The sequence below is a fragment of the Balaenoptera borealis genome, assembly GCF_965194805.1.
Source record: "Balaenoptera borealis genome assembly, chromosome: 9".
Classification (NCBI taxonomy): Eukaryota; Metazoa; Chordata; class Mammalia; order Artiodactyla; family Balaenopteridae; genus Balaenoptera; species Balaenoptera borealis.
The window spans coordinates 14053734-14067652 of record NC_138873.1 but is presented as its reverse complement, the minus strand read 5'-3'; the positions used below and the strand labels follow the sequence as shown (position 1 = coordinate 14067652).

Here is a 13919-nt window from a genome sequence, read left to right as displayed (position 1 = left end):
GAATCCACCTAGTCATTAAAACAAAATCTGTTAAATTTTTAAAAAAATTATCTGTGATTTAATTACTTCATAGTATGTGAGTTGAGGGGAAGGAAACCCACTCCTCCCAAAAAACCCCAAAAAACAAAACAAACAAAAAATACTGCTCAATAATTAAAGTACAGGGACTTCCCTGGTGGTACAGTGGTTAAGAATCCACCTGCCAATGCAGGGGACACAGGTTTGAGCCCTGGTCCGGGAAGATCCCACATGCCGCAGAACAACTAAGCCCGCAAGCCACAACTACTGAGCCCATGTGCCACGACTACTGAAGCCCACGTGCCACAACTACTGAAGCCCATGCGCCTAGAGCCTGTGCTCCGCAATAGGAGAAGCCACTGCAATGAGAAGCCCGCGCACCACAGCGAAGAATAGCCCCTGCTCACAGCAACTAGAGAAAGCCCATGCACAGCAACAAAGACCCAACATAGCCAAAAATAAATAAATTTATTTTTAAAAAAAAATTAAAGTACATATGAGATTTTCTTTTCCATTTCAAGAACACAAATTTTCATTAAATATGAATCCCCCAAGAATCGTCAAAATATAAGATAGTTTTTGTTCATAAGAGTAAAATGCCTTTGAGCAAACAATTCTTCATCCAGAAATTTTTCAAAAGAAAGAGGTGTGCACTAAGATTTGGGTAAAATTATATCCTTCACACCATTATTTGTAATAGGAGAAAACTTAGAAATAACCTAAATGTTAAAAATAGGCCAATAAGTGAATAAATTGTGATACATTCTTATGATTGAATACTGTGCAACCTATAACAAATCACAATTTAGGAGAATATTTAATAACATGGAATAGGGCTTCCCTGGTGGCGCAGGGGTTGAGAATCTGCCTGCTAATGCAGGGGACACGGGTTCGAGCCCTGGTCTGGGAAGATCCCACATGCCACGGAGCAGCTGGGCCCGTGAGCCACAGCTACTGAGCCTGCGCGTCTGGAGCCTGTGCCCCGCAGCAAGAGAGGCCGCGATAGTGAGAGGCCCGCGCACCGCGATGAAGAGTGGCCCCCGCTTGCCACAACTAGAGAAAGCCCTCGCACAGAAACGAAGACCAAACACAGCCATAAATAAACAAATAAATAAATAAATAAATAAAATTTAAAAAAAAAAAAAAAAATAACATGGAATAAAGTTTTTGCAATATGGTTAAATTTTTAAAAGCCTATATTAGTAGTCAACAGTATATAATAAAAAGCTTATGTATACATAAAAAATTAAATATGAATGTTACAGATGCTTTATTTGTAGTCCCCCAAACTGGAAAGATCCCAAATATCCATCAGTTGGTGAATGGATCAACTGTGGTACACCTAGTAAATGGAATGTCATTCAGCTATAAAACTAGATTGGACTCTGTGGATACATATCACAATGTGCATTGAGCTAAGTAAAAGAGGTATTTAACCAAGTGTAGTAAAAACTTACGTATACACCAAAAAATGAACATGAGTGTTTAGATATGCTTTATTTACAATTGTCCAGACTGGAAAGAACCCATTTATGTGTGATTCTGAAAAAGATGATACTACAGAGACAGAAAAATGATCAGTGGTTGCCAAGGATCGGGAGTGAGGGGAGGGATTGATGACAGTGAGACATAAGGGAATTTTTTCAGGTGGTAGAACTGTTACTGTGAAATTTGATAATTGTGATATTTACACAACTGCATGAGTTTGTTAAACTTCTACAGTTTAAGGGTATACACTTAAAAGGGTGAATTTTACTGTATGTAAAACATACCTCAATTACAAACAAATACAACAAAATGAAAAAGAAAATCAGGGGTTAAGACTCTCCTGGTGGCACTTTGTAACTGTTGACAACTCTGGATTTTAAGCATCAAATTTTGTATGTAATTGTTATCTCAAGACAACTTCCTCAACAAAGTTCTGTAGGACTAAATTTTTAACATTACTAAATAGACACAGAATACCTAAGTTGGCAAAAGATATTAAACTCTTGATCACACCAACGCAAATCAACAGGCAATGGCCCAATGTCATAAATTAAGTAGAAAGTTAAAAACAAAAACTGAGAAGTTTTTTACTTACTTTTCATGAATTAGTTTTTTGGTGTCATCCCAGGTAACCTCTAAGCGGTTTATCTCCCTGTCGACTTCAGGTGCAAAGACTACATCTTTCTGAGCAATTTGCTTAGCTTTGTCTTTCAACCAACATAGTTCATGCTCATGAGAATTCAATTCATCTTCTAACTGATTGAAAACTCTCAACCTGCAAATTAAAATGTTATTTTATCATTAATTTACTAAAGGTAGTGAACTAGTATTTCCTTTCCATAAAGCATGCGTATTGGTAGCTAGAAAAGCTTTTAACACAGCAATTCATGTATATCAACAGATAAAGATGTTTTTAAAGTTAACTTTGCATAATTCAGACTGTACCTTAGAAAACATTTTAAGTCATTCTTACTATTCACCTTCAAATTGCTATTAAGTTTGTATTCTCTTTCTATTTTGCTTTGGTGGTATAAGAATTTTGACTAGGGCCGACATTGGAGGTAAAGTAGGTGAGTATTTATCGCAAGGTCATTGGTAAGAAATTCTTCTGGGGACTTCCCTGGTGGCGCAGTGGTTAAGAATCTGCCTGCCAATGCAGGGGACACGGGTTCAAGCCCTGGTCTGGGAAGATCCCACATGCCATGGAGCAACTAAGCCTGTGTGTCACAACTACTGAGCCTGCGCTCTAGAGCCCATGAGCCACAACTACTGAGCCCACGAGCCACAACTACTAAAGCCCGCACGCCTAGAGCCTGTGCTCCGCAACAGGAGAAGCTACCGCAATGAGAAGCCCGCGCACCGCAACGAAGAGTAGCCCCCGCTCTCCGAAACCAGAGAAAGCCCGCGCGCAGCAATGAAGACCCAACACAGCCAAAAATAAAAATAAATAAAAAAGAAATAAAAAAAAAAAAGAAATTCTTCTGTGCCCTGAAGTTCAACTCATATTAATAGTAATATTTAAAAATAAAACTTTACCTACTTTTTGAAAAGATTACCACTAGAAAATGATCATGGGTTATTTTGGTCCTTAATATATTAATATTTGAGTATTTGTAAAAAAAGTGGTCACAGAGAGGCAGCCACTGACTCTTCTAGTTCTTGCATTTTGGTATAGTGCTGACTATACGCATTATCCCATTTAATTCCCAAAGCAAAGCGGCCAGGAGCAGGCATTATCAAAATATCTCCATTTTATAAGAAGAGAGGTGATTTGCTCAAGGTCACCCAGTAACACATGAGTATGGTATGACTGGGATTTAATGATCAATCGATTCCAGGCAACATTTTCCGTAGCCTCTGTACAACCTTGGTGAGTTCAGCGTTGTGGGTACTGACGTGGCTCTCGAGCCCAGCCCAGGCCTCCTCCAGCAATTTTAGGATCTCCCGGTCTGCTGGAACTGAGCCTCCGAGGAAGGGCCACGCAGCACCAATCCTACCGCTTATTTCCTGGGTGAGTCATTTGCTCCTTTGCCACACTTGGCTCCTCCTTCTACCCTTACTCTGGAGGCCATTTTTCCTTCCCAAATTTTATTCCCTTTTGTAAATTTATTGCTAAACTAGTCAGATAGCTTATTGCCCATGAGGCATATAACCTCAGGAGGCATTATCACCTAACCAAAGCCTTAGCTTGATGTTTGATTCTGGTTAAAAGGAAGCAAATGGCAATGACTGTGGCAGGGTCAATATAATCTTTATCCATTATGGGCGCCTTAGCATGAACGCATTTCTGCTGTTTCTTTGCCCCCTGAAAAATGGAAGAGAAAGCAATGCTGAGAAGATGAGTGGGGAGAAGTTCTACTGAGAAGGAAAAAGAAGGTTGAAAAGACCGCTATAGTAAAAAATTACTTCTCAAATTTACTGCAGAAAAATACCTTTGACCGCTTAGCTTCTCTGTTAATCTCACCTGACAAAACCCCGACTTTGCTTAAACCCACTTCTCTGCATTCTCCACACCTCTAAGCAAACAGGTAAAAGTAGTGGGGGAGAACCACTTTGCCAGGCTGTTTGGGTCCCCTTCAAGTGAATGAACACAAATCTCAAATGGCAGCTTATTACTTACCAAGCACCGGAGGCTTCATTCCCATTTCTCCCTACGTTTTCTCCCCACAACTTCCCGTCACTCACTCTCAACTAAAGACCTCACTCCAGTCCTTTCTGAGAGGCTAGAAGCCCCCGGGGAAAATTACTTCATATTTTCCACCAGAGATACAAATCTACTTCACTTTCTTTCTCCTCTGCCTTTCATTCTTGTTACAGAAGATGAGTCCCTTCTTCTATCAGTTAAAAACTGCTTAAAAATAGATGACATGATCAATATACTCTATTGTAAATAGAGTGGCTTATACATAGCTCTTAGGAAAGTCCTTAAGGAAAACAAGGAAATTTTAATACTTCTTAAGTGTTAAAATAGTCATGAATTTTATCCTCAAAATATTTTTTTTTGGCCACAAGGCATGCGGGATCTCAGTTCCCCGACCAGGGATCGAACCCGTGCCCCTGCAATGGAAGCACAGAGTCTTAACCACTGGACCGCCAGGGAAGTCCCCTCAAAATATTTTTAAAATAAGTAGCTAAATCTGGTACTATTATAGTTTTGCACAAGAGTTCATTCCAGACCAAATAAAAAGTACACGAGACCACCGGCTTCCACGCAGTTTCCATTCACCTCTGTTGAAGCGCTTGGCGGGTTAGTTCTTTCAGCCGCTCTCTGTCAGTCCTTTCTTCGATGTCCTCGATGCTTTTCAGCAGCTCCTCTTTCTGCTCTTGGAAGGCTTTCTTCAATACCGCCAGGGCGTCTGCCTCACTCTGCTTGGTTCCCAGAAGGTTCTGGATCCTCTCTAATTCAAAGCAGAGATGATCAGCTGTAGTTCTGCAGGAAGTCCTCTGCTCAGAACTTCCACTTTTGAGATGGTATTGGGCTTTGGTAAGAAGGCCATCAAGACTGATGGCAGTAGATTCTAATGTTTTCACATCTCGGATAGCATCCTTGAGGTCCCTATCTAATAAGTCAGACTGTTTCTTATTCATACTGTGGGTTGCTTCCACTGTTTGCCTCAGCCGGTGGAGAACCTCTGACAGAGAGGCATGGCCCTGCAGGAATTCGGCCAAGTGGGACAGGGCAAGCTGCCGCCTCTCCACGACCTGGCTAGCCTCCTCAAACAGCTGGTAGCAGTCCTCCGCTTTGCCCTGCAGGAGGTGAAGGTCCTCAGCGCGGCCCAGAGCACCCAGCTTCGCTAGGTGACCCTGCAGACTCTGCAATTCTCCCTTTTTGCTCTCTACTTCTGCTGCATGGTCCTGGAAGAGGAGAGAGTTAGTTATTGATTCCCCAGATACACTGTTTTACCGACACAGGTATCGTCAGGATTTGTGATGTCAAGATACATTTTAAATGCAGTGGATGGCATAAAGGTCAACTATGGAGAATCTTGTAGAAACATTTTAAAAATTTCTTTTGTTTTGCTTTGTTTATCTACATATTTCACATAAAGCATAACTCTCATTTGGAACTAATTCATTCCATGGAAAATAATTTCTTTGTGGATAGAAATAGTTAAAAGAAATTACAGATATATATAATTATATACATATGTGTGTGTATACATACATCATACATATACATATATATCTTTTAAAATCTTCCAAATATTCAATTTCTTTTAACTATACATATGCCTACAATATAACTAAAATATATAGAGAATTAGTTCTATTTTAGAATTAATTTTAATTTAGAATTATTAATATATGGAATTAGCTCTATTATATATAATGCATGTTATATATTTACATTGTAAATATTATATTAATTTATTTATATACAAATTATAATATTTATATATTAGAGCTAAGCTCTATTATATATAATACATATATTTATATTTTACCTATTATAATAATTTATTTATATACAAATTACAATATTTATGTATATATTAGAGCTAATTTTAACAGTTTGTAGGGAAGGAGTGTAAGGGACAGATGAACATTAACACCTGTTCAGAGGTAGTGAATAAGACAGGTAGAAACCTGCACAAGTTTTAGCTGCCTTCTTTTTAAACAGATGTAGATTAACCAGGGTGAGCCTATTGTACAGGAAATTTGGCTAGCTCTCAGTAAATCTGGCTTAAAATCTAGCAGAGATTTACCAACGATCTCAGCATGGTTCCCATTAAAGACAAATCATCATCTGTCTTGATCTTGACCACAGTGGCCTGAATATTCTCTTCAGCTTGACTACTAAACTTTTGAGGGCTTCTTTGAGCATTTATGGTAGAAAATTTACAAATCCACTGTCTGCCCCTTTGCTATGTAAATTTTTTAAAAACCTCTGGCCAGCTTCACAACTCAGAATATCTTTCCCAGGGACAGGGGAGTCATCCCTTTGAAATGTAGGTCATCAAGTAAGACAGCATCCCTGACTCACTACAGGAATATATGACAAAGTACTTTTCCTTTGGGTAAAGCTAATTAGCAAACCCAGCACAGAGTCAGCACTCAATAAATATTAAGTGTTTTATTATTAAATATTGTTATAAGCTTCCTATGTAGCTTATCTCCGACTATCCCAATACTTGATGGTCAGTATCTGATTTTTTTAAATGTTTTATTTTTTGATGCCTGGATAGATATTATGTATAAATTATAAATAAGGAAAATAAATCATAAATTTTAAATAACTTTCAGGCTAAAGAGTAATTCAGAAAAACTCTATCATTAAAGCATTGGAATTCAGTAGTAGTTTTCAGCATTGGAACAAAGCGAACGAAGCTAAAAAAAGGAACATTCTTATCACTTCACCCTACAAATCATTTGCTCCACTTTGAAGGAACAGTGTCTTAAGGTGGTTGCCTGTTTTATCTGAAGTAGCTTTATCTGTTTAATTTGTCTGTATAACACATTGCCTGGACCCATATGCTCAATTATTTAAACATTTGCATATTAATAAGAAGTTAAATTGCTGTCAAGTGTTTTTTTTTTTAATGTTGCATCCCTTTATAATTCAAGAGCTCTCTCTTATAAATAAATTCTTCAATCTTAAAAGAATGCACTTTACCTTGTGTCGAGTACGAGCTGCTTGATGGTCCATTATGCTTATCTCAGAAGTCATCTGTAATTCACTGAGGAACAGCTTAATCCAGACAGAAAAGGAAAGCAGCAGTTCATCAAATTGCTGGTGTTCAGCGACCACAGACTGAAGAAAGTTAATCCTAGGTACAGAAAGGTGTTGAAGTTAAAATGCCCCACAGCTGGACAGAAAGAATGATGATACGTTTTTTGAAATAAGCTTAACCAAGGGCAAAAGCAGTGTTGTCATACACGGACAGACCGGAACTCTTGATGTTTTCTACTTCTCAAACCCCGTTTCTCTCACACTTTTCCTGTCTCAGTTAATGTGACCGCCATCCACCCAGATGGTCCTACGGGTCACCCTTCATCCCTCCATTTCTTTACCACCACATCTGATCTACTCTGATCCTGTTAGCGCCCCCATCACGGCACGTTCTTTGCTCTCCTCTCCGCTTCTACACTCTGGTCTAACTCTCTTCATCTGTCGCCTTGCCTCCAACTGCTGCCACACTGGCCTCCTTCCTGCCACCGTGGCCTCCCTTCAATCCACGTTGTAGGTAAAAGCCAGAAATGACCTTAATGTAATCAGAACATTCTCTGCCAAGCTTAGACACAGGGGCAATTTCCTGTTGCACATAGGAAGGCAAAACTCCAAAACTCCTTACTGTGGTCTACGAAGGATCCCACGTAATCAACTCCTGTGCCCTCATCTGATACAGAGAGGCCTCACACTGCCACTCATCTCTGTTTCCTCAGTATCCCAGCTCACTACTGTCTTAGAGACTTTTGGCTCCCTCTGCCTGTATCCTTTGCCCCCAAAGTACCATGAATCTGCTTCCTACACAGCATCTGGATCTTAATAGATGTCACGTCCCCTGAGATGTGGCTTGGCCACCCAATCTACGGTCCCTGACATATAACCCTATTTTATTGTTTTCATATTACTGAACATCACCGGAAACAGTCTTGTTCACTCATTTGATTAATGATACATGTATCCTCTCCCTCACTGAATAAGAGACTGGACTTTACTTGCTTTGCTTACTGCTATATCCTTAGTGCCAAAAATGGTGCCTGGGATATGGTCAGGGATCAATCACTGCTTGTGTAATAAATTAGATGGATAAACAATAGGTGATCTGAGGTCAGAATCCAAAGCTGGCATTAAGAATAATACCTTAATCAAATATTAATATTTGTTACAATGGCTCATATCCAAAGTTCAACTTTTTAAATAGACTTTCATGTTTTAATCCTTACAAAACCTTCTACACATTATCTTTACAAGCATATATTATATTTTGAATGCTTTTATACATTTGTATCATTTAAAAACCCTTTCCTTTCCCTCTGGGAGACAGGCAGAAGGCAGATCCTCCTCTATTTTACAAAAAATTACTCATCTTTCAAGAGTTTGGCACCAAAGCCTTTTGTCAGCCTTTCATGAACCCATTCAAATGTCCTTTCTTTTTGTTCCCATAATATCCTGTGCTCACCTCTCATTGGATTTCTTGTTATTCCCATGCTGATCTCTAAAATACTTGAGGTCAGGTTTTATTTATTTTTACGGTTTCAATTTCTGATATCGTGCCTTGTACTCAACAGGTACCCAATAAACATTTGCTAATTGAATAAATGAATGAATAGACAATGGAACAAATACAGGTTCCACAGAGGTAAACAGCAGAACTCTGTTTACTGTTGCTATAACCCCAGCACTCAGAAGAGTGCACTACTCATTGTAAAAACTCAGTATTTGCTGAATAAATACATTAAAAATTGACTAGAAAGGTTAAATGCCTTATTCAAGATTACATGGGTATTCAGTACCAATTTAAGTCAAAATTTTGTCTTCTGGCATCTTAGAAAGGTATAAATGTCAATTGTTAATCATCTAGTCAATTAACATTTAATCCATTTTTGTCTCCTTTTAATATAATAATAATTTCCCTGCTCTCCCACTAAGATCTATATAGGAATGAAATGGAAAAAAAAATACATATCCTCTGTTGAGAAATATCATGTGAGGCAAAATTTTAATTACCTTTTTTCTCCTGTACATAAACAGCTTGGACAGTAATAATACAAACCCGAGTAATCCTATGCTCTTCAATATTGTTCAGCTAATTTGATCATTTGCCCTGATTGCAAGACTAAAATTTTGAATTGAGGTTCATTAGAAATACTAATTACTAAGCACTTTGATTTTTTAAATGACAAATAAAGTAGTTTTCTTCCCTTCTAGAATTATGTCCTGAATAACTGGGTTAAATAAAAGTAAACAAAGCTAGGCTTTCTTAATTTATATGCTCACCATTTAAAAAAATGAACAACACTAGAAGCTTTTTTTTGAAACCAAACCTTTTGCTAATTATCTGAGGCAGATCTCTCCATCTCTCATCCAGATGCTCCAAATGTAGTTTCATCATTTTCGCATCATCTTTGGAGGCCACTGAGAATAGGGATTCCTTTAGTTGCAATAGGTTGCTGTAGTTTGAGGCCTGGGATACAATTTCATTTTGCAGCCCCTGAGAAAAAACAGAAAGGATTACAGATCTCATCCCAATGAGACTGACCAGGAAGGACCACGTGACACAGGGGGTTGCTATCCAAAGGCTTTGTGTTCTTGCAAAACGGAGGTCATTGGGACCAGGCTAAAAAGGGTTTTTATCCCTTGATTTAGAAATGGATCTACTTGACCTCTAATGCAACATTAAAAATGCTTCTGAAACCTGAATTAGTTTCCCAGTGCCTGGGTTATATTAAGTTAGGCAAATTTAGAAGCTGTAGAATTTCTTTCAGAATAAAGAAACTGAGTAGGTGAAAAGAATCAAAGAAAAACTGTTGCTGAAGAAAAACAAAGCATATCTAACAATGACAGAGGTATAATTCTAGGTACTGGGAACACAGTGTGTCTCTCTGTTTAGAGACTACATTAGGCCAAACCAGGGAACTTAAAGGGTCTTCATTTTACTTTCGTGCAACAGAACTACTTATTTTTAAGTCAGGCAATGAATCTCTTAGGTGATGTGAGTGGTGCATAAAAGCTGTGGTTCCTACCTAATAAGAGATAAAAGATAAGCACTATATAGATAGTGGTAGCACGGCACATAGCTGATGCTTGTCAAAATGTTTTCTTTCCCCTCCCTAGTGAGGCCACATGTGTGATACAAGCAAAATTGCTACAGGTATTAGAGGAAGGAGTACACAGTCTAGGGACAACAGGAAAGACCTCAAAGCAGAACCAGGACTTAACGCTGAGCAGGATGAAGACACAGGCCAGGAGGTGGGAACGTACAAGGAATGTTCAGACCATGGTAGGGAGGCAGCTTGGCTGACACAGTGCCTGGATGGGGGCCAGTCTTGGTCCTCTAATTTGTACAGCACTGTTTTCCACACAGAGACATGTAGGAATACAGTTGTATTTTGTTTATCTATTTATTTACTTATTTATTTATGGCTGCTTTGAGTCTTTGTTGCTGCGCGTGGGCTTTCTCTAGTTGTGGTGAGCGGGGGCTACTCTTCGTTGCGGTGCGCAGGCTTCTCATTGCGGTGGCTTCTCTTGTTGCGAAGCATGGGCTTGAGGTATGCGAGCTTCCACAGTTGTGGCTCACGGGCTCTAGAGTGCAGGCTCAGTAGTTGTGGCACATGGGCTTAGGTGCTCCGCGGCATGTGGGATCTTCCTGGACCAGGGCTCGAACCCGTGTCCCCTGCATTGGCAGGCGGATTCTTAACCACTGCGCCACCAGGGAAGTCCAGGAATACAGTTTTATATAGGCAGATATCTTTGTATCATTTTTAAGAAAAGGAGCTATGACTTCCCTTCTTAGAACAGCTCACATTGCATTTATAAGAAGATAAACACTGGATTGTGGACTGAGCATTGCCCTTTATCCTCAGGCAGGACAGTCACTGGAGGTTTCTGAGCAGGGACTTTTTGGGAGATTAATGCAGAACATTGGTGTTTAATAAACTAGAAAGGCAGGAGAACCAAGAGCGTGAGAAACCCTCAAAGTCAAGGTAGGAGAACATGTGAAGATGGGGGAATAGGATCAGATGCTACAGACATGCTCTGATGGAGTTTTTAGAGAAGCAATTACGAAAAGTAAAAGAACTTAGTTTCCTCTTAAACATTTTGTAAAAGGTGATGGGAGAAAGTTGGGGTGTAAATCTGTTACACAATAAATATCTTTTGTGAAGCAGTATTGCCTGTTGAATTTTCTGGCACAGATAGCATCGCTTAAAGCAAGTCATTAATCTCCAGAAATCAGTAACATTGTCTGTAGTTTCAGTAATACTTAAAGATTATTTTAAGTATAAAAAGTTGGCTTCTTCAAGAATGTAATAAGCTAGTATTCTTTGTCTTTCTATCTTCTGCATTTGTGCTTATTCATTTTTTGGTGTCTTGCTTGAAAATAATCATTACTGTGACTTTTTTATTACCAAAAATTCATACAAATGCAAAAGTAGAAGGAATACAGCTATTACTCAACTTCAAAAATTATTCACTGATGGTCAACCTTGTTTCATCTATGTTTCTACCCATTTCGCCTTCAACTCCTCTGCCAGATAATTTGTATTCAAGTGCCAGACATTATGTTACAGGATTTTCTAATACATCATGGAAACTGATCATCACAAAGTTCACCATGACTTTGTCTTTCAGGTCAGGGCTGCTCTTCTTTGCAGGATCATGAAATGAAAACAAGAAGTTAAGTTGCAGAAAGGATTTCGTACTTGATTTTGTTTTACAATGCAACCATAACAAAGAGCATTTCATTTTCCTCCCACTTCCTTGAACTTGCCTGTATTAATTGAAGTTCATTCTCCACCTTGACTCTGTCTGCAGAAATGTTGGCTTCTGGGGAACTGGCTATAGCTTCACATCGCTCTAACCAAGTCAAAAAGGTAGATAGTTCTTTCTCTAGCCTACACAAAGCAGAGATAAGAAACAAATTCATGCAAAATTATCATACTTGAAAATTAAACTTTTCTGAAGTTGAGGGGTTCAACAGTAACCATTATAAATACCACAGTGTTTGTTGTCTTTTTCTAGATGTGAAGGTGCAAAAACCACTCCTTTCATGTTTGTGTATGAACTTGCACATGTGTTTAGATCTGTGCAATGTGTAAAGATACTCATACATCCCCTCCACAATCAGGGATCTTCATCTTATAATGAAGATCAATGTCTTCCCATGGTAGGCACATGAGGTGATGAGTTTTACATGTGCGATGATCATTTCCCATCACTTAAAGTCCAGAATTTCCTATTTAGGAGTAGCTATTGAAACCCTGGCTGCCAACTGGAGAAGGAAGGCTGCTCACCTCTGCCAGTGGGCCAGCAGCTTCTCGAGCACAGTCTGTCTCTCCTTAGTCTGACGCAGCAAACGCTCATAGTTCTGCTGCAGGGCTGCAGCCTCCTGCACGGAGGAGTCTCTGTTAGAGACCTTGCGGGCGCTGGCTGACAGGCCAGCCACCGTGCTGGTCAGGGATTCCAGGGCCTGACAGAGATCCTGATGCAAGAGCAAAAGAGTTCCATGAATGCACATCATCAAGAAAGGAGACCTAAGTTTTTATTTGAGACCCTTTATCACCACACGTTTTCCCAAAGGCATAATAAACAGCAACGGTACTAAAAAATGTCTCTGCCCATGATTTTCAGCAAAAAAAAAAAGTCTCTGCCCATGATTTTCAGCAAGACATAGTGAAAGTGACAAGCAAGTTACTTCATGAATGCAGAAGTCAAAGGTGAGAATGGAGAGACTATTCCCCAAATAAGAATTTGTTGCTGTTTATCTCAATAATTACAACTTTCCCTTAAGGATTTAGAAAATTTGTGAAAATTGTTATTCATGTTATACCAAATGTGTTTAAAAAAACCCTACTCCTAATTTATAAGAGCTATATGCAACATGCTATAATTTTATTAAAAAAATATACGGGAAGTTATGGCTGACATAGCTGCTGTCAGGAATCCATGATAATAACAATTAGGGAACCTGAGAATGTGGCAGGCACTGCCACATTGTGTGGCATAACACAATGTGTTATGTACATTACATATATTATCTCATTTAATCTTCATAAGAACCCTAAGAGGTATGTTCTTTCATTTGCCCCCATTTTACAGATCAGAAAATCAAGATAGAGAATAATAACTTGCTTTAGGAAATCCAAATATTAGAAACATACAATATTATCCTCTCTGGTACTCAATTGTTAACTTAGTTGTCTATTAAAATAATTCTATCAAATCTAATTTTCCTACTTTTCCTGATTTGGGGGTTATTCTTTTAAAAATTACATAAGTAACACAATAATGCATTCTTATGATAAATATTCAAACAATATAAATTCCACTTCCTCTTCCACTTGTACTTTTGTCAACTGTTTGCTATTACTGTGGCCCATTTCTCTGCATTTGTGCATGCATGCACACATAATAGGGATAATATATATATATATATATATTTTTCTGGTTTATTAATTAACACACTTCTTTTGAGTATTTCTTTGTGCATGATTCTCTTGCTTTGCTCCTTCCTCTGAATTCTGCCAGAGGCATCTATTGCTTTGCAAAATATCTCACAGTGGTTACCAGTTCAGGGACCAGAACAAAAAAGCTAGCCATTGGGGAAAAGATCAGTGAGGACATAGGCTTTGCACATCTGAGTGTAGTGGGTTAGAATCTGAAATCCGCTATGCAAATATATACAGATTTTTCTGCACATTTAATTTTTTATAATGTTGGCAAGAGGTAACAGGGTTTATTAAAGCTATAC

The 13919-nt window shown here is 38.7% G+C and overlaps 1 protein-coding gene across 8 annotated transcripts in view; it reads right to left on the bottom strand.

The window, feature by feature from the left end:
* SYNE1 (spectrin repeat containing nuclear envelope protein 1) overlaps positions 1-13919 on the bottom strand; it is a 445509-nt gene that overhangs the window by 259677 nt on the left and 171913 nt on the right. For all 8 annotated transcript variants that reach the window (XM_082405389.1, XM_082405392.1, XM_082405394.1 and 5 more), the window contains 6 exons: positions 12463-12650; positions 11940-12063; positions 9496-9662; positions 7121-7274; positions 4733-5361; positions 2102-2281 (listed from right to left, as the gene is read on the bottom strand). In XM_082405389.1, the coding sequence (XP_082261515.1) occupies positions 2102-2281; positions 4733-5361; positions 7121-7274; positions 9496-9662; positions 11940-12063; positions 12463-12650 (1442 nt within the window). The remainder of the gene's footprint in view (positions 1-2101; positions 2282-4732; positions 5362-7120; positions 7275-9495; positions 9663-11939; positions 12064-12462; positions 12651-13919) is intronic.